This window comes from Coenobita brevimanus, chromosome 57 (genome assembly GCF_032717465.1).
Source record: "Coenobita brevimanus isolate Jiangsu-jjx chromosome 57, ASM3271746v2, whole genome shotgun sequence".
Classification (NCBI taxonomy): domain Eukaryota; kingdom Metazoa; phylum Arthropoda; class Malacostraca; order Decapoda; family Coenobitidae; genus Coenobita; species Coenobita brevimanus.
The window spans coordinates 32734-57716 of record NC_137010.1 but is presented as its reverse complement, the minus strand read 5'-3'; the positions used below and the strand labels follow the sequence as shown (position 1 = coordinate 57716).

Genomic DNA, 24983 nt, shown 5'->3' with positions numbered 1-24983 from the left:
GGCGGGTTAACCCTCGACAGCAGTGGGGTGGGACTGATACGTCAGTCCCTCGTAGTCTTGAGGTGACGACCACAACTTCACCCCAACGGGACAGGAGGTCCCTAGGTGAGCCACGGGGTGTTTCCACCTACTGCCACCGCGAGCCACGAGGAAGTCCCTTCCTCTGCCGCAGTAACCCAGGTGAGCCACGAGGGGCTTGTCTCCTCTGCCACAGTGAGCCACGAGGGCGTAATGCCCTCTGCCACTATCAGGACAGGAGGTCCTTTGACGAGGGAAGAGAGCCCAATAGTGGATTGTACGGGGCTCATGCCCCTAGCCACTCTAACGGTAAGAGACCCTCACACACCGCCACAAGTGGGTCCCAGGACCGATCAACCTGGTGCCACGGCAATTATAGACAGGAGAGAGAGTCTCCTCTGTGCTACCCTCCATAAGTGTAAGAGAGACCACGGCCTCCGCGTGTCCTCTAGAGCCAGCTAACTCCTGCAGGAGTAGCCGGGCACCACCCGGGGGAGTTACCCCTAAAGTGTCACCAGAACAGAGGCCTGGCCCCAGTCGGGACCTACCTCCTACCCCCGGGAAATTTTTGTCTTCCCCAGGTACCAGCGGGAGACGAGGCCGCAGCCCACACCTGACGGCGCGTCCCCCGGTAGACTTCCGCAGTCCTCGGACCCCTAGGCGAGCCCGGCAACCCGTCAACGCCGACCTCCCCCTGCCGCAGACCCTACGACGTCAGGCCCGTCTGCTACACCTGTTTGGCCCCAGTCCCTAGGGCCAACACAGATAGGCCTCCCTTCACAGTGACCAGAGGAGGGCCTACAACAGGTCGAGACCCCAGGCAAGAGGGTCTCCCTGCACCGTGACCAGAGGAGGACCTACAACAGGTCGAGACCCCAGGCAAGAGGGTCTCCCTGCACCGTGACCAGAGTGGGGACCTACACCTTACAGTGACAAAGTGATATCGCCCCAGAAACTCGGGCAAGAATAGTGACTTCCCCTTCCCTGTAGTGATCCAGTGACAGAGTGAACCAGCGGGATTACACCAAAAAGTGTCCGTAAATACCTTCCCCTAACAAAGACTATAAGTTCTGGGTTCCTCCGAACAGTGCTATCCCGAAGTCCAATCTAGAGTAGTCCCCCCCCCCCTTGTCAGTGTACGCGCGGGCGAAAGAGAGAGAGAGAGAGGTGTAATGAGAGATAGGAAAAAAAAAAAAAAAAAAGCGAAGAGAGATAGGGAGGGGAAAAAGGGAGTGGAGAGACAGACAGACAGACACAGACAGAATGGTAGCGAGGAAGGGATTAACCATAAGAGTGGAACTATGGTGTGTGATGGACAGGTAATGTCTTTCATATGGTAATTTACCTTTTGTTTACCCTTAACCAGCTGAATGTTTTTATTGGGTGACACTGATATGACTGGGTGGCTCCCACCACAGATTTAAGGCAACCCCCTCCATGTCCCCTCAAAGGAGGAGGATTGATTGCAGGAGAAAGGTAACTTCAGCCTGTAGTTCGCTGGATTCACCTTCAAATGAGCTTGGGGTTGCCAGTATATCTGCCTCTAACTTGAGGAATTCAAGATGTTTCTTCTTTATCACACACAAGTGTAGGGCTGCCAGTACTATCTATCTATTGCCAGACACCTTAATCCCTTAAGAGGAGACCACAAACAAATCACTGCTTCTCACCCTGTCATGTGTCAGTTGATTGCTCTCTCTCAACACCTCTTGCATATATTTTTCCATTTCATCCCTCCTTCTCATCTTTGGTCTCCCCCTCCTCCTCTTCCCCTGCACTGTGCTGTGATACACACATCTAATCAGTCTCTCATTCTCCATGATCTCCACATTGCCAAACTATCTCAGAACACATCTCTTAAGACCGTCAAACACATCCACGTCAAAACCACAATGCTTCATTACTTCCAGAACAGTATTACAACAGTTAATCTGATAATATATCTTGCTTTTATAAAGCATGTGTTGGGAGCAGTTACAGGCAAAATAGTTGACCGACATGCAGGAAACTCAAAAGCTCCCTACTCTGTTTAATTGCATTCTCTGTACATAGTTTTCTTGTACAGAAATTGAATGTCTTTATTAATTATAGTATTTGCATTTTTATATGCACAGCTTGCACGTGATGGCAACAGTGACCTTTTGCAACAAGCACTGTCTCGCCTTGGAGAACAAAGTCGACGCAGGATAAACAAGCTAGATGGTGACAAACTGGCACCACTCCACTATGCGGCCAGATATGCACATGCAGACATAGTCAAGACACTCATCCATGCAGGTGCTCAGGTCAACATTCAAGGCCAAGACAGGCTGACACCACTACACTATGCTGCACGGTGGGTTGGTAGCAGTTATTTATTTATGTATTTATTTATTTAACTTTATTCATTGTACCCTTTGTTAGGCAAGGGTCTCCTTTGAAAAAAATAATGGTATTTTCTCTCTTACCAAAGGTAAAAGGACAGCCTGATGGCAGAGAACAGAATGACAACCACTCCTTACTGAATTAAGGCATTTGGCTATAGGTATATTGTATAGGTAGACAATTAGATAGATGTGTAGACAGATAGATAGGTGTTTGAACAGTTATGGGTTAAAGATATAGTATAAGATATTTCTGTATTAACATTGTTTTTCCCCCCAGTTACCGTAAGCAGCTCAGACTCAGCCGCAAGCTGTCCACGTCCCCACGCATTATCCCCGATGAGGAAGAGGATGGGGAAGAGGGGATAGGAGAGGAGGATGAAAATGAAGAGAATAACAAGAGTGAAGAGGAGAGCAGTAAGTGAAAGCTTTACAGGGTATAGTACATCTTTACCAGTAATGTACATTTTCACTCCTTACACATTGAACTGCTAAACTAAGATTGCATTGTGTGAAACAATTGTTAGAGATGAAGATAGTATATACAGTAATGCATTTTATATAGAATTTTAGATGAGTGCTAAGGAACCTTTTTTTAGTTACAGAACAGTCCTGCTGATCTGTCATATCTTGGTATTATTCTTATATTAGTTGTGAGTGGTAATGCAAACTCAGTGCTCAGTTAGCATATGGGATTACCAGGTCAGTAGTGTATATATGTGCAGTACTAATATACTGTACAGTCATCTACAGCACATTACAGTATAATTGACATGATCACCGTCATCACTCCAACCTTGTTTCCCACCAATAAAGTATGATCCAAAAACAGAAAAAAAAAAAAAAGTAGAAAACCATGGCAAGGCCAGTTCAGTTGGAATAGCATCCATTCACTCACTAGTTTAGTCTTTAAAATTTGTACCTCCACCCCACAAGCAATAACTTTCTACAATATGAGCTTCATTTTATTAAACATCTGTCACAACACCTGCCAAATTAAAAAAAGATGCAACCCCAATGGTGTGCATCTCCATACATACAAATACTTAATCCATCCATTTCTATCCTTTGTCCTTTTTTTTTTTTTTTTTTTTTTTTTTTTGGCCATACTTCACTTTTTAACAGTTTAACTTAGTGCTGGAGAGGGATACCTTCATGTGGTGGTACCAGTGTAATTGTGTGGATCAAATGCCTGGTTAGCTATTGAAATGCCTTTCCCTATCTTCTGAAAAGAGGATGGTGGATTGCAGAAGGGCAACTTTAGCCTGTAATCTACCAAGTTCATATTTCAGATTAACCCTGAACAATAACAATAACAACACATTGCTCTTACCATATCTTATCACATATTGGCCATCCATCCATCCTCTCTCTCAAACTAATTTATATTCACACACAGTTCACCTTGCCATTCATATTCATTCTGTGAGCACACTCTCACTTAACATTTGATCAGTAGACATCATTACTCCACATCTACAAATCTTTATATTTCTTATCACGTTCATCTTACACAACCCACTTATATTCCTTATTAGTCCCATTTCTGCTGCTCTCACTCATTGACTATAATACCTATCAGCATTAAGTTTCATGAGGGCACAAGCTCATAATCATATTATCCACTTGCAGCCTCTCTTTTCAGTTTCCTGTTCTGTATCAAAGCAGTCATGGCACCAGCCATTTTTCTTCCTGGAGTTACACTAGTTGCTTTTTGCTCTGTTTTGACACTTTCTTCCAAAGTACATTAAATCATCCACCAGTTCATGTCCTTCATGCACCAGAACATACGAGTAACACAGTGAGTCCCATTCTCTCTCAACAGCCATCACTGTACAGTATTTTTATTTAAATCACCTTTCAAGCATCACCACTCTACAGTCATTTAGCAAAGAATTTACTCACCAACAGTGTGAAGTACAGCATCAACTGCAGACATCAGATTTGAAATACCAATCATCAAGATTCTTGTACTTATTTCTGTATGTTGTTTTGCACTTCATAAAAGTACCATTGTTTTGCTGTACGAGTGGTTCTGCTATCTGTATATAGCACAAGCAGATTTTTTTTTTTTAATCCAGAATCACAGAGAATGGCAGGTCTGAGATTCTGTGCTATGTGTGGTTTCTGTATACTTTGTGTTTTATAGGTACCAGTAATTAGGTACAGTATACTATAGTACCATCATAAATGACATCCACTTATGAAAGCTAGTGTAGACATGAACAGAGATGAATACAGATATTGACCATCAAAACCTCACAATTACAGTACAGTAATTGGTATGCATGTACTGTACTTCCCAACAGATGCCAACAACTTGTCTGTCACATCAGGCGAGAAGCCTGGGTTTGGGATCGGCAGCATCTCTGAAACATCTGTTATTCGTATCTTGGTGGAGTGTGGGGCTGATGTCAATGCTCGGGACATTTATGACCAGACTCCCTTGCATTATGCTGCCATGAGAGGCAATGATCCAGCTGCCAGGGACCTGCTCAAATGTCCACAAATCATGCCTGAGGTATGAGTAGCTTCAGATAGTAGTAGTAGCAAAAACAATGTGTTAGTACAATCAGAGAGATAACATCTAAGACCTGCAATACAATCAGATCATATAACCGACTGAAAACAGTGTTGAAACCATCAGTGAAATGGCACCAGTTAGTATCATTAGCATAAAACAGTGTTGGTACTATATAATGTCATATAGCAGCAGTAGCATCAGTTGGTACAGTATCATAAACAATGATAGTGCCAGTGCTATTCTAACAGAAAATAACCTGGAACATAGTGCCAGTGCTATTCTAACAGAAAATAACCTGGAACAGTAACAGAAGCACATAAACTTAAGTTCTTTATTTTGGGGGTCTTTCAGAGTACGTTGTATTAGAAAGGTTCCTTTACTTTTTATATTTTCAGAGTCACAAGGTGTCCTTTGTTACTTTCAGAGTATTTAGCAGAACTGATGGCCTTATTCACTTCCACACAGGGAGTGATGAGAGAGGATAATATTATAATCTTTCATCCACTCTGTTGTAGTAAACAACCAGCTGTACATACTGTAGTATGGATTTTCATTGTGTACTTTAGTTTCTGTGGACACACTGTTAATACTAATACTACTCTTCTTTTATCCTGCGTTTTTCCTTGCTCCTAGTCACCCAATTTAACAGTGGAAAATTATGTTAGTGATGATTACAGTTTTTTCATGTTTCCAGGCCCGAGACAAGCTGCAGATGACACCACTCTTCATGGCAGCAACATATGGGTACGCTGACATCTGCAGTCGCCTCATCCAAGCAGGGGCCAACCTCTTCTCCAAGGATGAGTCTGAGCAAACAGCACTTCACCGAGCCTGTATGGAGGGACATCTGGTGGGTGGAAATGGAGCTTAAGCTTGTGGATTATCATTGTCAGCAGCCTGTTTTCATCTGCAGTACTGTTTTTTGTGATAATATAATAAAAACTATTGATTGATTGGTTGGTTGGTTGATTGATTGATTTTGTGTGTGTGTGTGTGTGTGTGTGTGTGTGTGTGTGTGTGTGTGTGTGTGTGTGTGTGTGTGTGTGTGTGTGTGTGTGTGTGTGTTAACAGTGCTGGAATCATAGTGTGAGTTATGTGTTATTCATAGCATTATGTAGTCAGAAAATGATGTCAGAGTTATACTAATTTGTGTTCTAACAGAAAATTGTGGAGTTACTACTGTCATCTGGGAATACTTTTGGTGGTAATTCGACGGTGGAGCGACTTGTGGGTGAACGGGACAGTGAAAGCCAGACAGCTCTCCACCTTGCTGTAAACAAAGGCCACTCTGAGGTGTGTGCTTTAGAGTTGTTGTTCTTATGGCCCCAGGCTCATCTGAACATGTACCCTGTGAACTGCAGGCTGAATTTACCCTTCTCCTTCTGTCCACAATCCTCCTTTAGGGGAACAGGGAGGGAATTGAGGGACATTTATAAGCAAGCAAGTTATATCAGTGCAAATGCATGAAAGTTTCCCTCTCCAGCACATGCATTATAGTTCACAGATAGATGTACAATTATGGTCAGATGTTCACCAAACATTTCACTTCTTGCTTCCAACTGTCTTCTGACAGCTGATACTCATAAGGTGGAAGGAGCCTGGCACATTTTTCTGCCTATAGAAGATTTTTTGCGTACTGTATCAGTGAAAAAGTGACTTACAGTAGTGCTTTGACACATTACTTTGATAACCAGACAATATTCTATGAAGGGAATAATACAGTACGGTACAGTATTGTATTTTAGGAGTGTGACCTGTTCTAGTTTTACATTATCATCATCATCATCTTGTATCATTTTGCCCCATATAAACTGGGGTGCAACAGCCCAGTGTTAGGCTACTAAGTCTTGACATTTAAGGTAATGTTAAACAACCTCACTTGCCTCTGAATGACATCACATGAGCAATAAACCCCAACCACCCCCAGAAGAAACCCATACAGGCCCAACCCAGTTTGCCTCCCCCCATCTCTTAGATTTTCACCTCATTTTTTTCCACCCTTTTAATACTCTCATGTTAAATGTCAGGACCAACTTGCTTAGCCCCGGGCTCCTACATTCCTCATGGGGCAACGTAAGATTCGATGATGGATGGATGGATGATTTTTTAAAATTATTATTATTTTTTTTACAATGTAGGTAACCAAGCGGTTGTTGGCAGCTGGGGCTGATGTTGATGCAAAGAGAGACACACTGGCCACACCTCTCCATGCTGCAGCTGCTGTGGGGGATACTGACCTCATCTCATTGCTGCTGGAGGTAAATATGTCGTATCAACATCGTTGGCATCATTTTCATCGTTGTCATCATCATCATCATCATCATCATCATCAATCATTATCATCATCATCATCATCATCATCATCATCATTATCCTTCTTACCCATTTTTCCTACCTTTGGATGGGAAGAGGTAGGGTCCAGAAAGCATAATTGGTATTCACAAGCATTATCCCTACATGATGATTGTATAATTTTTTACTTTTTTCTTAGTCTTGCCACATGACTTTATATTTTTATGTAGGTGAAGGGGGACTTTTCAGACTGGAATGGCTAGATATAGCTTTCACTAACCCCTTACTAAGAGATGCTAGTTGAATAAAATCATCGGGAAGTAACATGCTAGAGAGGGATGCCTTCACAAGGTGGCACCAATATAGGTGGGTGGCTCCAGAGCCTGGTTATACATGCATCTCTCAACTCCCTGCCTGTCCCCCAGAATGATGACGGTGGACTGTAGGAGAAGGGCAGCTTCAGTCTGCAGTCCACCAGGGTCACATTTCAGATGAATCTGCAGCTACATCTAGTAGTAGTACTACTGCTACTACTACTACTACTATCTCCTTGACAGCACCATGCTCGCCTGGACTGTATGGACTGCAACCAACAGACACCCCTTCATCGCGCCGCTGGCCACAACCAGTCGTCTGCCATTGTTGCTCTTCTGGCTGCTGGGGCCAAGATTGAGAAAAGGGACAAGTGAGTTGCAGAATCTGTTTAATCCTTTGAATGACTTTTCTTGACAGAACAAGCTTGTGATTCCAAAATGTGTTCCAAATAGTACAGTATCAAATTTTTCCATGCTCTTGGCACTGTCAGTTGGAGAAAACTGAATCAACTTTATAGGTAGCAGTGGAAATCTGATTGGCAGTCTTTCTCTAATTTGGTACTGAATTATATAGATGACTTATAACAATGCCTTACTGTATATTCTTCTAAAAGGAGGATGGTGGACTGCAAAAGAAGGTTAACTACAGCATTCAGTCCACTGGGTTCACATACAGATAAGCCTGGAGTTGCAACTACTGCTTCTGTATAAGGTTCTCAATAAGTAGCAAGTACTGTAGTTCTGTATTGAATGTAGGGTAATATATAATATCAACATAATGATTATACAGTACTGTATAATTTTCTCAATAAGTAGTAAATGGTATACAGTACTTATTAATGTAGGGTGCACCATATTGCTTGTGTAATGAAGATTTGTTGTAAAAGATGCTAATTAAGAAATGTGAGTGCTGTAGTTCAGAATATAGGCATCTGCTATATTGTACTCTCTCCAGTTTAACCTAAAACTGCCATCTTTTCATCGTAAATGCTGAGTAGCAATAGGGAGATTAACATTACAGTATGGTGCTAGTCATGGAAAAATTTTATGGAAAGGATGCAGAGCCATGGTATTGACATATTCTGCCATCAAGTAAATGGAAATAAGCTGCATAAAGACAAAAATCTTGGGCTAGTTAAATGGATGAGCTATAGCAAACAGCTCATAATAACATTATAAGAACAGTAACTAATATAGCAACAAAAGGACAGAAATCTCTGCCAAGGTAAAATGGACAAACTGCAGTGACCCATCCAATTATGCAGCTTCCTTTTGCCATTTTCACCAATACATAAAGAAATAGACCCTACCCTGAGTCCTATTTCATGGGAAAATCCCAGAATTCGGACCCCTAAAAACACAGTTTGAGGCCTAGCCTCATCCCTCCAGGGGTTAGAGGCATTGCTCATACCCCCTTCCTCTAACCCCTTAGTCTTGGATACACCCTTCCCCAACACCCAAGCATCACTCCATCCTTTGTCATGGTAATTGATTACAACTTTTTTTCTTTTTATACAAGGAAGAAGGAACCAAAGGCCAGGAAGCCTGCAAACTGTTTTCTCAAAGAAAAAAAAAACAAGATAACAGAGAGCAAGATTTAAGATCTGTTCATTTTGAGATGCCTGGACACACTTAGAAAGAAAAGACTGGAGATCATAGGCTGTATGAAATACAGACACTGGGAGACAGTTCCAGAATTGACCTGTTGGATACATGAATGACTGGGCGTAAAAGTTAACACATGCATTAGAGAGTTGGACAGATAAGGGATGAGAGTTTGCTGTGAGATGGGTGCTACCCACCCACCGTAATGGTGGAGGGATGCAAGCAGACAGTTCAGAGGAGCAGTGACCATTGAAGCAGTGACAGACAAGAGATAAAGATGCAGCAGTGCTGCAAAGAGATAGAGGTTGAAGGGAGCCAGTAAGAGGAGGAGAATTAATGACATGAAAAGCCTTTGACTCCACCCTGTTGAGAAGAGCTGTATGTGGGGAGCCTCCCCTCACATGAGAGTGGTACTCTACACAGGGGCAAATAAAACCCTTGTATAAAATCAACAACTGTGTGTGGGTAAAGAAGGCTCTGAGTCAGCATAGCACACCCAGTCTCTTGGAAGCAGATTTTACAAGAGAGGTAATATGTTCTTTCCAAGATAAATCATGAGAGAATGAAACATCAAGTATGTTTACAGATGATGCAGGATTGAGATGGATATTGTTAAAAATTATAGGGCAGTTTGGAATTTAAAGATTTAGGGTACTCCTGTGGAAGATTTTGTCAGGTTGATAGATGTAAGAACTGGGTTTTTGATGCTTTAAAAACAACAAGATTATTCTTACCCCAATCAGAGATATGAGCCAAGCCAAACATTAAATGCACCATAGCTTATCTCTTGTTTGTTGAAGTAACTGCTGAGATGGACACTGTGGGAAACAAGTGGAATGGTGAAAAGCAGAGTCATCAGTGTATGAGTGGATAGGGTTAGATGTACAGCTTAGAAAGTCATTGATGAATAAAAAGAAGAGAGTTGGTGGTAGGACAGAGCCCTGAGGAACACTGTTATTGATAGCTCGTGGAGAAGAATGGTGGCCCTCTACAACAGCAGCTATAGAACACTAGAAAGGAAGCTAGAGATGAAGGCACAGATAGAAGGATAGAAGGGCAGTTTGAATATTAAAGATTTATGCCAAACTCAATCAATGGCCTTTCAGATGTCAGGTGCAATACCAGTACTGTACTTGAAAAGTGGGATGGAAAGGTGGGTAGAAAGGACGGGAGGGAGGAAGTAAAATAGAGAGGAGTATGGATGGATGAATGAATACCAGTACAGTATATATTTAAAAAGTTGGAAAGAAAGGAAAGAGGAAAAGAGAGAGAGGAAGGAAGGAGGGGAGGGGGAAAGGAAGATAGAGACGGAAATGGATGAATGAATAATTGAAAAAGTGGAATGAATGAATGAATAACTCCCTGTGTGCCCCCAGGGGCTCGTTCACACCTCTTTTGGTGGCCAGCAGTGCGGGTCATGCCGAGGCCATACAGACATTACTGGATAATGGTGCTAGCGTGGAGGCAGTGGACAAGGATGACAAGACAGCCGTGTTCTGGTGTGCTGAGCAGGGCAATGAAGATGCCCTTGAGGTGAGTGTTGAGGCAAGATAAAAAATGAGAAAATGGAGAGCAAAGGGTGAGGAAGGCTAAAAACTTAGAGAATGGAGAGATAAAGGTGAGGAGGGGTGAAGAATGAGAGCACTTAGGGAAAAAGATAGATCAGTGAAAGGGTAAAGAATAAGTGACTGAAGAGAAATAGGTAAGCAGGGATGAAAAATAATAGAATGGCAAGAAAAGAATGAGGAAGGATAGAAAATAATAGAATGGAAAGGAAAGGAGTTATGATGAATAAAGACTATGAGGATGGAGAGAAAAAAGGGAATCAGTGAAGGGTAAAGACTAATTGAATGGAGAGAAAAGAGTGGGAAGGGATAAAGAATAAGTTGCAATGGAGGAAAAAGGGCTAGAATAAATTAATAGAATGGGAAGAAAAGTTCAAGGAAGTATAATGAATAATAGAATGAAGAGATGAATATGAGGAAAGATAAAGAATAATAGAATGGAGAAAATAGGGTGAGAAAAGATAAAGAATATGAGAATGGAGAGAAAAGGGTGAGGAAGGATAAAAAATAATAGAATAAAGAGAAAGGGGTGAGGGGGGATGAAGAATAAAAACACTGAGTGAAAAGAGTGGTTCAGTGAACGAATTTGTCAACAAAAGAGGCAATGATAGAAATTAATAGGTGCCATGAGGTGAGTGTTGAGGAGGGTTAAGAAATAAGAGAACAGAGAATTCATAATTTTCTTTATAATCCAGACCTTCAATCCCACATAAAGGTGAGGTGAGGTAGGATCCAGAAACAAGGTGAAAGAGTGTCAAAACATTCATATATTAGTCCATCTTTTTCACTTTTCTTTCATTCTCTGTCCTTCCTTAACACTTACCACAAAATTCCCACCTACTGTACTTTTCTGTTATCCAATTTTTTCATTACACTCAGTTATTAATCCATTTATCTCCATATTGCAATCTAACCCAATCACAAACTCTAATTCAGCAATTACAGAACTCTCAAGGAACATCTGATAATCGCTGTTCTCCATCCTAATCTCCGCCAACAGGTGCTCCTAAAGAATGACCAGTGTCGTGAGCTTGTGGATGTAAGTGATCGTTATGACAACTCTCCACTCCATGAGGCTGCTCGCCATGGCTATGTAGCTATTATCCAGGCACTGCTTCAGGCCGGCTCACAGATTGATAACAAGAATGAGGATGAGGAGACAGCTTTACATGTGGCAGCTGAAGCGGGTCAGGTCAAGTGAGTAACCTGTGATATAAGAGACAATAACAACAACAACTTATGAGTTGTTGTTGTTGTAGCACCAGGCTCGTCTAAACTTGAACCCAGTGAACTACAGGCTGAAGTTGCCCTTCATACATGCTCCATCCTCATTTTAGGGGATAATAAGGGAGTTGAGGAACATTAGTACAGCTGGACAACAGTCATCTAATCATATAGGTTCCAATGAATGAAAGCATCCTTCTCCAGAACCTGCTTGTGAACAAAGATGCTTTTAGTGTAATTCCCATCACTCATAAATCTACCTGAACCAAGCTTCAGTATGATCAGGATAACTAGATGTAAGCTTAGAATAATCTGTAGACATTACAAAAAAGCTCCACATTAAAAGACATGCATAAAAGTTAGACTGCAATGGGACTGGCAGGGCTCCTGTTATGATGGACATTATGCAATGCCTATGTTTATTAGATTTAACCGGCTTGCATCCTGTACCTGTATTACAGAGTGCAGTTGGTGATAATACAGAAAAACCAGGCATGGTCTGTCTTCATCAAGTATTTCAGAAATTATCATAAAAATTTTGGTCTTGACTTCCCCTCTGAAATTTAAAGTTTTAACATATGGCCACAAGTCCCAAGCAGCTAATATTTATCTCCATATTTGTTGAGTAAAAGCCTCCAGTACTGTTTATGCCAAATTCCATCATTCTTTGTGCCCTCCAGAGTGGTGAGAGAGCTGGTCCAACGCTACAAATTCATGATCAGTGACGTGAATGAGACCTCAAACACCCCACTGCATTTGGCCTGCCTTGAGGGCCATACAGAGGTGGCGCGGGTATTGCTGGAGGCTGGAGCAGATGTGGATGCCTGCAACTCCTCCCTCTGGACGCCTCTTGACTGTGCCTCAGACGGAGGTCATGTACTTTGTGTCAGCCTGTTGTTAGATTATGACTCACCACTGGATCCAATGGATAAGGTGTGGTTGTTTGTTTATTCCTTGACATTGCATCCTATGGAGTATGCCCTTAACCCCTTGAAGCTGATGATATCTCTTTTATTATCTCTACTGTCAGATTACTTTATTTAGCTTAGAGGAGCATTTTAGCAGTAAAGGAATAAATTTAGCCTCTGTCTAATCTCTCCTAAACTGAATAATATAATTTTAGAAAAAAGAAGAATAAAATGGAAAAAATGTCACTGGATTGAAGGATTAACAGGCAGTTCTGCCTCTATTCAGTTAATTTTTCCACCTTCCATCCATGACACATTACCAGTTTTCATTTATTTCCTCTCCATATCCCTGCATTTCACTCTTGTAGTTCAGCTTTCTTTTCGTTCAACCACCCTACTTCCGTACTCATTAATGGTCTCTTACAAAATACAAAGACAAATGATGGAAGGAACATAACAAACAACAGCATGATAACGCATTTCCCAGAAGGCATGTACAATGTTTACCATGTTAGGGCAAGGTATAGTCCAAACTCACCTTAGCTTAAGCTGTGAATGTTTGAAAGACTGTAATGTTAGGTTAATTGTTTTGTTGCAATAAACAAGTTTAGTACAGGTATATTGCTGTTACTGTACAGTATTCATTAGCATTTCATTATGGTTATTCTCTCAGCCATTGTGCAAGCTCACATTATTATGTATTGCACAAGTATGAAGATAGTTACATACATCAGTAAACAGTGCTGCAGTACACTATTAACCAGTGCCTAATACTATGCCACATTTTAACCCCTAAAAGATGGGCATTGGAATGTTTTGACACACTCAGGACAGGCATAATCGGCAGTTGTGATATGGTGGGGGATTTGTGGGGAGGGAGGTATGGGGGGTGTGGGGGTTGTGGTGTGGTGTGGGGAGGGGGACTGGGTGCTTGGGGGAGGTGGGGGGTGGGGGAAAAGGGTGGGGGTGGCAGTGGGGATTGGAGGGGTGGGGTTGTTTGGGGTTTGTGGGGGGTGTGGGGGTGAGGGTGGAGGAGGGTTGGGGGTTGGGGTGGTGGGGGTAGGGGGCGGGTGGTGGGTGGTGGGGGATGGTGGTGGGTGGTGGGGGGATGGTGGTGGGTGGTGGGGGGAGTGGGGGAGTGGTTGGGGGATTGGGGGTTGTCAGGGGTGTGCGGGATGGGGGTGGGAGTGGGAAGGATAGGGGTGGTGGGAGGATGGGGGTTAGGGGTGGTAGGGGGTGGTGGGGAGGAATTGAGGGATGGTGGGGGATTGGGGTTGGGGGGTGAGGGTGGGGATGGGTGGCAGGTGGTGTGTGGGTGTGGTGGTAGGGGAGTGGGGTGGGTTGGGTGGGCTCGGGGCTGGTGTGACTGCCCTTCTTTTTTACCCTAGTACCCTTGGACAGCATATGCGGACACCTGTCTTTTAGGGGTTTAATATATCTGACTCTGTGCTTAGACTTCATAGTCTATTCTCTGAGATTCAGCAGTCCTTCTCTTTGCCACAAATCTTCACACTTCACTACATACAGTATCCACTATTCAGACTGAAATTCTGTTTTAATAAATTCAGATAATCAAGCTGTTCCCAGCCCTAAGATGATATTGCTGAAAACTCATGTTCTTTCAAACAGCAGATCATTCCTCTGGCCACTTGACCACCACTGTCCTGCCCCCACAGACCAAGACAACACCACTACATCTTGCAGCACGTGCAGGGCATCTGGCAGTGACAAAACAGCTGCTAGAACGTGGTGCCTCCCTCTCAGCATGTGATTCATCTCGACGTAATGCTCTTGAGTTAGCTATTGCTGCGGGCAAGAAGTGAGTGCAGATAACAAATAGACAGTTGATAAGGCAAGGGAAAAAGGTGTGGTAGGCCAAGAAGAAAATGGATGGATATAGTAAATGGGATTGTGAGAGGATGAGGTACAATTTGGAAGTTGATGAGACTACAGTACAGTCACTATTTGCGCGATATATACTCTCGCGAAATTTCGTTTCGCGATGGCAAGGGAATGTTTTTTTCCTAGGAGTCTCGCAATTTTCTTACGATTTTCTTGAGCCCCCGCATATCCGCAGTCACTTGTTTCGAACCGACCATTGAGGAGATGTTGGAAACAGACGAACGAGTCAATGACAACAAAGTTCAGGAACCTTTACCTGTCCCACCAGGTGAGTCAACATCTCACCAAATCACAGACTTGCTGGCAACCACTGCTTGTTTGAAAGAGCAAATTGAGGAATGCGATGGGAGGACAGAGATCAGAGACACTTTCCTCCCGATGGTGGATAGACTTCTGGCAAATTACAAGGACCTTTTCAACGCCAGAGTTCATGTTCGTCATCAGACTCTAATAACATCATTCCTGTCCTCTGGTATTCAACAACTCCAGGCTTTGGAGAACATACAGGCTGGGGAGGGCGAAGGTGCTGTGGACAAGGACATTGACGACATTGGGGAGCTTGATGAGCTCCCAATGGATTTTGAGGGCTTTGATGTTGAAGTATCAGGAAGTGGTGGTGTGGGGGACTCAACAGTGGTGGCAGGGAGCAGTGAGGGGGCAGGTGGTAACTAACCACTGCTTCCAGACTCGGAACTCATCTTCAAGCCCCATCAAGCAGATCAGCCTAAGTGTCAGTGTTAGTAAATTCTTTGTTCAGTAATATATTTTATGTCTGATTAACTGAATGTATTATATAGTAGGGGTATTGTGTCATTAATGGGTAGCTAAAGGGGAATGAGGTGGCTGACCCCGGAACCAATTACCACTTATAATGTGTAAAGTATGCACACGAATTTCACAAGTTTAACTTTCGCGCCGCAATTGCGGTACCAATTAGGCATGAAAATAGTGACTGTACTGTATATTATTTTTATCCTAACATGGCCCGAAGTTGCCATATCATCTTGAATGCTGGGTTGTACCACTGTTTTAATACAGTACTAGATTATGGTGCTAGTCATGAAGAAGTTAAATGTATAGGATGTAATCCTGTAATGTGGTCATTTTCTGCCACTGAGCAATGGGAAATACACTGCAAAAAAATAAATATTTAGTAAGGTTAAGGTAAAAAGAGTGTAGGAATTGACAGGGGATCAAGCTGGTTGGATGAATTATGTACAAAAGAGCACATGACCAGGGTTTGGGACCCTTTTTTTACATTACTTTTTTTTTTATAACAACATTATGTGGGAGATGTGTCTGAGGTGCATCTAAAATATATATATATATATATATATATATATATATATATATATATATATATATATATATATATATATATATATTATATATGTATATATATATATATATATATATATATATATATATATATATATATATATATATATATGAGAAGACAGGAAGAAATCAGTAGGATAGAAGTTGTGGAAGCAATGAAGTAAGTTAAACTGGGGAAAGCCCCAGGAATTGATGGAGAGTGTGGTGAAATGCTGAAGTATGGGGGAGAGATACTAGTAGAATGGATGTGGAAAATGTGCAGATTGGCCTGGGAGGAAGGCAGAGTCCTGGAGGACTGGAAGTCAGGTAAAATTATTCCCTTGCACAAAGGAAAAGGGGAAAAAGAAGTGTGTGGTAATCATAGGGGGATCTGTCTTCTTAGTATAATAGGAAAAGTGTATGGTAGGATACTTATTGACAGAGTTAGAGAAAGAACAGAGGAATTAGTTGGAGAAGAACAGGGAGGCTTTAGGAAGGGAAGAGGTTGTGTAGATCAGATATTCATTCTTAGATCTTTAGTGGAAAAGTTTCTAGAGAAGGGAAAGAAGTTGTATGCAGCTTTCATGGATTTGGAGAAAGCATATGACAGGGTGGATAGACAAGGATTGTGGAAAGTATTAAGAATATATGGAGTAAATGGGAAGTTGTTGAATGCTGTGAAGTGTATGTATGATGATGCTAAGGCTGCAGTGTGTGTGGATTGTGAACTGAGTGAATTTTTCTCTTTGAAGGTTGGGTTGAAACAGAGATGTGTCATGTCTCCATGGTTGTTCAATCTGTACATGGATGAGGTAATAAAAGAGGTACAAGGTAGGGTAGTGGATGTTGGAGTGGCCCTGGTGAGAGAGAGTAGTGTTTGGAAACTCCCTGTACTGTTGTTTGCAGATGATACTGTGTTGTTGAGTGAAGACGAAGGGGAGCTGCAAGGCTTGGTGGATGAGTTTGGGAGAGTGTGTAAGAAATGGAATCTAAAGGCGAATGTAGGGAAGAGTAAAGTGATGGTCTTTGAGAGAGATGAAGTCAGTGAATGTACAGCGAGATTGGATGGTGAGGAATTGGAAAATGTGAGTACGTTTAAGTACTTGGGTAGCGTGATGAGTAAGAATGGAGGTTTGGAGGGTGAAGTGCTTGAAAGGGTACAGCAGGGAAGGAAGGTTGCTGGTTCCTTGAAAGCAGTGATAAGATGCAGGGAAGTGAGCATGGAAGTGAAAAAGTTACTACATGACAGTATTGTGACACCAACTCAAACGTATGGAAGTGAAGCTTGGACGTTGCTGGAAGGACACAAGTCAAGAGTGAGAGCAGTGGAAATGAGTCATTTAAGAGGAGCCTGTGGAGTCACATGGAGAGACAGGCTGACAAATGAGGATATAAAGGAGCGTTGTGGTGTGGATATGGATGTGATAGGAAGCGTTAGGAGGAATACACTTAGGTGGTTTGGCCATGTGGAGAGGATGGAGGGTGAAAGACTGATGAAGAGAGTGTATGTGAGTGAGGTGGAGGGGGGAAGAGGGAGGGGGAGGCCGAGGATGAGATGGAGGGATGGGGTGGAGAGGTATATGAGAGAGGGGGGGGTGAGTTGGGAGCGGGGGACAGAGCGACGTGGATGCGATTTGTTTGTGGCCACCCCAAACGGGATTGAGGCGTCTGGCAATAGACAGATAGATATATGTGCATAAAGTTAGCCTTGGAAACCGGAGAGGATTCCAGGAGCTTGAATTGTGTGTGAATGCATGACTGGCCCATTTCACTGCACATACTCTTGATAGTTCTTCACTTTCATACTAACTATCTCCATGTTTTCTGGCTCCCAATTAACTCCACCCTTAGAAGGGAAAAAAATTTGATGATGATGGTGATTCAGTATTTCTTTTGTATGTGTTGAAATTAATTGAGTTTGGTTTCTTTTATCATTTTATTTTGAGAGTTCTGTTGTTTTATTATAGATATTCCTATATCATCATCATCATTTTTTCTGTTATTTCAATAGGATGGGTAGGATCAAGAAACAGGAAAAGGCAGAGATGATTCCCGGAGAAAGTGTCAACAAACTGCCCAATATAATAGATCATTCCAGGACTGAATAGGAGATTACATAGCCGTCAGAATTCTCAGCATTATCATCCGCACATTTTATCTGCATTAATTAACTCATGTAACACCCGTGGGTTGAGCTTCTCTGTCAGTTATTAAATTGAACTAGGCATGATCATACATACTAACAGCCCAGATTTTCATCCTTTTGTAGTTTATTTCTTGTACCTCAGTGGCAGAACAAGACTCTCCATCCTTTTCATATAACTTCTTAGTTCCCAGCAGGATTATCTGTTGTTCATCTAATACAGTGTATGGGCTGTCCATCCATCATGTATCAGTTCTTTGTCTCTAGCAGAATAATGTCTTATTATTCTGTTGTTGCAATTGAGGATTCATGATGGAGAGATGGCAATTATAGGCCAAGTTAGAGGAAAGAGGCTGTATATAATAATTCCTTCCACCATGCCCTCAGAGACGTGTGCCTGGCCATTGTCCGGTCGCCAGAGTGGGAAGAGGCCATGAGGAACGTGAGGACGGACCGCGGCCGACGAATCACCCCATTCAGGATGCTCATTAAGAAGTTCCCAGATGTTGCTGAAGTTGTATTGGACAGGTCAGGGTTCAGGCAAAATTGGTATAGATCATGTTCAGGCAGTGTTGATAAAGGTCAAGGTCATGGGAAGTTAAGCCCTTTAGTCTAATGACATACAGTACACTCAAACCTCGATTCAAGGGACTAAATGGGGAATCAACTTGTCACTTACTTGAAAATGTCCCTTACTTGAAAATGGCCATTGTTTTACCACATATAAAGACAATCTCATTATAAAAAGCAGTGATTGTTTCACTTTTCTTACGTATTTATATCCATCCATCCATCATCCAATCCTACGTTGCCCCATGAGGAGCGTAGAAGCCCAGGGCTAGGCAGTTGGTCCTGACATTTAAGATGAGAGTGACCAGCCTCACTTATCCCTGATTGGCATTACATGAGCATTAAACCCCAGTCACCCCTTGGATACAAACCTTCACCGGTTCAATCCAACTGGAGCACAATAATTACCCACTAAACCACCAGGCACCAAAATTTGGTAATATGGTTACCACCCAGCATAGTAAATGGTTTCCTGGTGTACAGGAAACCATTTGGCTTGTCACTCAGTGTAGAGTCACCCACAGGCAGAAGGGAGAGGAAAGAATGAAGGAATGAAAGACAGAAGAGGGAGTGTAAAGTCACCCATAGGCAGAAGGAAGAGAAAAAATGAAGGAAAATCGTATTTATATGATTATGAATATTATTTTATGGGTACAGTATAAAGAAACATATTAATATGTTTAACCTAGACATTACGTATCACTTTTGAATGGTCTTGTCCGTTTGTCAGGTAGAATATGGAGTCCCTTAAATCCAAAATCTCTTAAATGGAGGTCCCTTAAATCGAGGTTTGAGTGTATCTTCATATAAATAATTTCACCAACAGATAATATTATTTAACCTAGTAAGGATCTGTAGTAGTGAAAAAGTTATTGTGATATATATATTGCATCCTTACAGTTTGAAAAGCTTCTTCTAAGCTGATCAATGTGATCTAAAGATACTTAAAATACACTTTCTAAAAAGTCATCAGATTCAAATGATTAAAATTTGCAAAATAATTTTAATCAACCTTTTTTTTTTTTTTCCTGACTCTTTGGACTCTACCTCACCCCATTGTGGGGTGGGGAAGGAAATTTGGATGATGATAATGATGATGGTGATGATAATGATCAGAGAATACATAAAAGAAGTCAAGGGTAAAACAGGTGGAGATATATTTATTGTAAAGAGCTTCATGACTGAACTACCTGTACCACAAATTTTAATGGAGTCTTCGTTTAATGTACCATGTTAAAGTACTATACCATTTTTACTCTTAATTGGCCCAGATTTTTGGCCTCTTGCAGCTCATATCACATAGCTCAGTGACAGACAAACAGTAGTACTGCATGTTGCTACATCCATTCCACTGCACCTTTTTGTAACTAATATCCTGATGTTAATCTGTTGTTACAGTTCATCATCCAAAATGGAAAGATGGCAATTTTAGACCAAGTTAGAGTAAAATAAGTATAGTGTCTGAAGTGCAATGCTTTCTGCATTTGCACGTGTCTTGTTTTAGGTGTACGTCAACCAATGGAATGGACGCTGACAATGAACGTTTTATCGCCTGTTTCAAGTTTGATCTCATAGATGACTCTTATGTTAGAGAAGAGTTTATTGGAAGTGATATTGACTCCATGTTTTCATCATCAACACTGGAACCTCCCTATGATGAGGATGGAAAGCTGTTAGAAAATGCTGAACCTTACACCAATGATGCCCGGAAGATGAGGAAAAACCACCCATTGACATTGATGGTCAAGTACAAGCGGTTGAACCTTCTGGCCCACCCAGTATCCATATCTCTGGTTAAGCATAAATGGATGAGTTTTGGGAGGTAAGGACTGATGTACAGTTTTGCATTTGCCCCTATAAATAACTGCTGTAGTATGCATGATTGAGCATTACAGGTATCCCACATGCTATTTCACTTTAACAATTCCAGCAGCACTGAAGAGAAGCCTGCACATGGTAGGATTGTGGCCTTGGGTGGGGCAGTAGCAATGTCCACCTGGGAGCCAGACTATCTGGTATTTCCCTGCACATCACCGTGGGTTGGACCCTGGTCTGACCCTGGTGAGTTGCTGTCTACCACAGGGGGATGCCACTTCCCTATAGCTACATTGTCAGCACTGTACTAAACCTATAGGACAGCCCCATACAAACAGTTGTTTATCTGGGGTCAACGGCTGTACTTGGTCAGCCAGACCGGAGTTAAGCAGCAGCAGGAGAAAGTACTTTTTTTTTTTTTTTTTAATGCACTTTTCAGGTTGCTGTCCACATTCAGCAACATATTTAGATACTCTCCCCATATTTTACATCCCTCCTCATTCTTAAGTACTATATTTTCATTTTTTCAATTACACCATTGCATCCACTCATTTTACTTCTCACCTTTTTCACCTCTTTCGCTTATTTTCTCACCATTTGTTATCCAGCTCTTTTCAAATTCCTCTTCTACCCAAGCTTTATTTCTCTTCATGTACACTTTATTCTTTCTTTTTTAGCCTTTGAACTTAACCAGTCTTTTTGTGGTTCTTTCTTCGCATTCACTGCATCTTACATTCAGTCTTTACACCATGCTTTGTTTTTTATGTCATTTTTCCTTTCTCTGCTGCCACACATTCAGTCATTCTGGATAGATTAGATTACAAGATGATTTTGAAGGGAGAATGAAGTTATGAAACGGTGAAGTAGATATGCATTTTCTAAAATACTGTAATGATTGATGTTAATTAGTGTTCTTAATAACAACAGCAAGTGAAGCTGATCATCCTTGCCATAAAGGTCAGGATTGATTGGCCTAGCACTAGGCTTCTTCTGTTTATATGGGGCAAACTGGGATTGAATGATGGTGATGATGATGGTCAATAACAACAGTAGAATAAAGACCTACTTCATTTATAGCATTCCAAGATAGACAGTGATAAGTAAAACCATAATTAATAGTTAAAATTTCAAGAAGCAGTTTAACTTTCTTTTGATAAGAATTTCAAGGCAATGTGTTGCCATATCCTCAGATTTTTTTTTTTTTTTTTTTTTTTTCAGATACTGTACTATGTTTAGTGTACAATTAAGATACTAATACTGATATTGATATATTTTCCCAACAGATATGTGTACTACTCTACACTCATCTTTTACACAGTCTTCCTTGTCTTCCTCACTGGCTATATTCTTACAGCAAAGTAAGTCATAAACACATATTTATCAACTTTAATGTAATGAGTCATGTTGTTACTTCTGATGCATTTGATTGATAATTAATAGGATCACAAGAAAATTAAAACTATGCCATGAGTTTCTAAAACCCTATAAGGAAATCTTTTCTAAGGTATTAGTGTATCAGTACTATGATGTGCACTGGGTTTAAATGAGGTGATTTGGACAAATGGAGAGGTTAGAGGATTCAAACTGGGTGAAGAGATTTAGAACTGTGAATGTGGAGCATGAAGCACCAAGCAAGGACTTGAGTAGACCTGGGATGAGGCTGTGCAAAATGACCTTCAAACAAAGGTGTTACAGTATATCATGCAACATGGAGAGCCACCGTCAGGTGAACAAAGATGATACATGTAAAATGAACAAGGTCTTTCAATATGAGTGAACAAACAAACCTGTGAGGTCTCTCCTGAGCTGAGTGATATTGTTTGACATTGTCTAGTATCTTATGAAAAATTGTCCTCATACTGAAAGAGAGAGTTAAAGATTTTTCAGTAACCTCTTCAGGTCAGAGGTCTTTCTTTAGCTGAATATATATTTTTAATGCATCCCTGGGATAAAGAGGTTACTGTAATGGCATTAAGATAAAAAAATTAAGTGGTATTTAAATGAAGTGTACATCCTACATATTCTGTAACGAAGACCAAGATATCCATCAGGTCTTTATCATGTGTTCTTGAGAATGGGTCTTTAAGGACCATCTCAATAAAATTATCTGCTCTAAAGTAGGATTGTTAGAACAACTGTGACCAAAAAGGTTATACATGCTATCATTGTTCAAGAGTAGACATACAGTGTGGAACTGTAAAATTAAATATTCAGTTAATTAATAGGGTCTCTTTAATATGTTTCATTTAATCAGATTATACTGTTATATAGTGCCAAAAGGATGTGAAATACATTAATATTATTAGTTTACAGCGTTAGTACAGTGTGTTGAAACACTTAACCTTTAGGCCTTAGGAAGTTTTCATAAGAGCAAGTAAAATAATCTGGCATTAATCAGAGTATCTCAGGTAAGTCATCAGCTGAAGCATAGGAGTTAAGTGAGATAGTATTGGAACACTTACTTGGGAGTTTCCCAGTCTTGTGCAATTGTCTGATGTTACACATTTGTCAGCTGAGAAATAAAGGTTAAGTATGGCATGTCACTGAGATACAGGAGTTACCTTTAATGAAATCTACTCTTTAACAGTTTACCTTTAGTTTGTTCCTATTCCTTTTCTAATACAGTACTGTATAAAACTGTCTGTCTCTCTTCATATGAGCTTAGGTTGAAGCTGACATAACGTATTGATATTGTCACTCATATGTACTTAAAATAATTCTGTATTGATACTGTTGTCATGTTTAGTACTTTTTCACATATATTAATGGTTACAGAATATACAGTTTAAAATTGTCACATAGTGTGGAGCAGGTGTTGAGTTATGAATTCTTGTTCCCCCACAGAGACTGGGCTGGTGTGAGGGATGAATTGAATATCACAAACTCAGCAGAACTTTCATGTGCCGTAAGTTTGACTTTACTTCTTTGATATCAGCTTAGCTTTCTTATGTAATACTGTACTGCAATTTGTTATATTATGTAGAATATTTTTTATAGTGTAAATTTGTTGCTTTCCTGTCTAATGAAGGCAATTAATGTAAAGTCCATATTAAGGTCCACTGCAGGGCCAAACCTGCTCAGTAAAGGGTGAGTGGTAGCTAGAATGAATCCTTGTCCATACTGGTGAAGTATAAATAGGGAAGGGTTGTCTTTATTAAGGATGATGCACATTTCTTTGTATATCTGTGTACTGGTAGACCCCTTCCCATAAAGGGTGGCTGCAAACAAATTGCCTCCATGTCACCCTGTCTTCTGCTACTTGGCTGTCCCCCCTCCAGCTGACATTCCTCTCTCTCATATATCTCTCAACTCTATCCCCTCTTCTCATCCTTGGTCTCCCCCTTCTCTCTCTCTCCACATCACTCACCACATGTGAATGCTGAAATGTTATAGTGCCAGTATTGTGTGTGTCATTCTGTAGATACTGTATCAGTAGCATGAATCAACAATCTGTGAACGTATTAGTATACCCAATCACATGAAGGATCATACTACCAGAACTCACTGTATATGTTTGTCATGTCTGGTTTTGAATGCTATACTTAGGGCCCATGCAGATCATATGATGAACATAATGCTATCACAAAACCATCTTGGCTTTGATTCCAAGACATGTGAAGGAGTATGCACATAGGAGCATTTCTGGGCCTCAGGGAATGGACTGCCAAGTTTTTAGCCAGAGTGGAACACATATAAAAATCTAAGGAGAAAAAAAAAAAATTGTGAAATATTACTTAAGTAATTTTATAGATGACTGTGATGTTGATGATAACACTGTTTCTTGAAATTCCCTTAACAGGATGTAGAGAAAGAGCTGGACCTAGAAGGAAATATGTTCATAATGGCTGGCAAATGGGTTATCATTGTTATGGCTGTAATTAACATTCTGAGGGAGGTATTCCAATTTTATCAGGTAAGTACAGTACTGTACATGGATGCTAGTATTTAGGTTTAAGAATTTTCATTTACTTTAATTTTCATGTTGATGAAATTATGAACTAAGTTTTCATCTAGCAGATAAGTAATGTATAATGAGTTGAATACTGTCAGTACTGGTAATAGTTATAATTTTTTTAGTTATTGCTCTCATCTTAAAATGTCAGGACCAACTTGCTTAGCCCTGGGCTCTTACACTCCTCATGGGGCAATGTAGGATTGGATGATGGGTGGATGGATGAAACACAGTGCTGTATATAGTGATGCAGTGTTGATTGGTATTGGTAATTAGGCAGTACAGTATTCTTCTGCCTCCTTAGGGGTGCAGGAGACTGAGGCTTTGCTTCCATAATCAGAATATTTAAAGGTAGAAGATTGATCTAATGTATAATATAACAGGAATACCAGTGCTATGTTCAGTATTTACAGTGTTTATAGTTGGCAGTTGATATAAATACATACTTAAGCAGGAATAAGCCTAGACTCA

The 24983-nt window shown here is 41.0% G+C and overlaps 1 protein-coding gene across 1 annotated transcript in view; it reads left to right on the top strand.

Moving 5' to 3' along the window:
- Nucleotides 1–24983, top strand: part of LOC145402168 (uncharacterized) — a 92524-nt gene that overhangs the window by 47627 nt on the left and 19914 nt on the right. The window contains 16 exon segments of the mRNA XM_080274284.1: nucleotides 2133–2353; nucleotides 2662–2798; nucleotides 4592–4902; nucleotides 5600–5755; nucleotides 6067–6198; nucleotides 7044–7163; nucleotides 7755–7882; nucleotides 10493–10649; nucleotides 11682–11878; nucleotides 12586–12838; nucleotides 14490–14632; nucleotides 18563–18703; nucleotides 20250–20567; nucleotides 21844–21918; nucleotides 23405–23465; nucleotides 24360–24473. Of these exon segments, the coding sequence (XP_080130410.1) occupies nucleotides 2133–2353; nucleotides 2662–2798; nucleotides 4592–4902; nucleotides 5600–5755; nucleotides 6067–6198; nucleotides 7044–7163; nucleotides 7755–7882; nucleotides 10493–10649; nucleotides 11682–11878; nucleotides 12586–12838; nucleotides 14490–14632; nucleotides 18563–18703; nucleotides 20250–20567; nucleotides 21844–21918; nucleotides 23405–23465; nucleotides 24360–24473 (2664 nt within the window).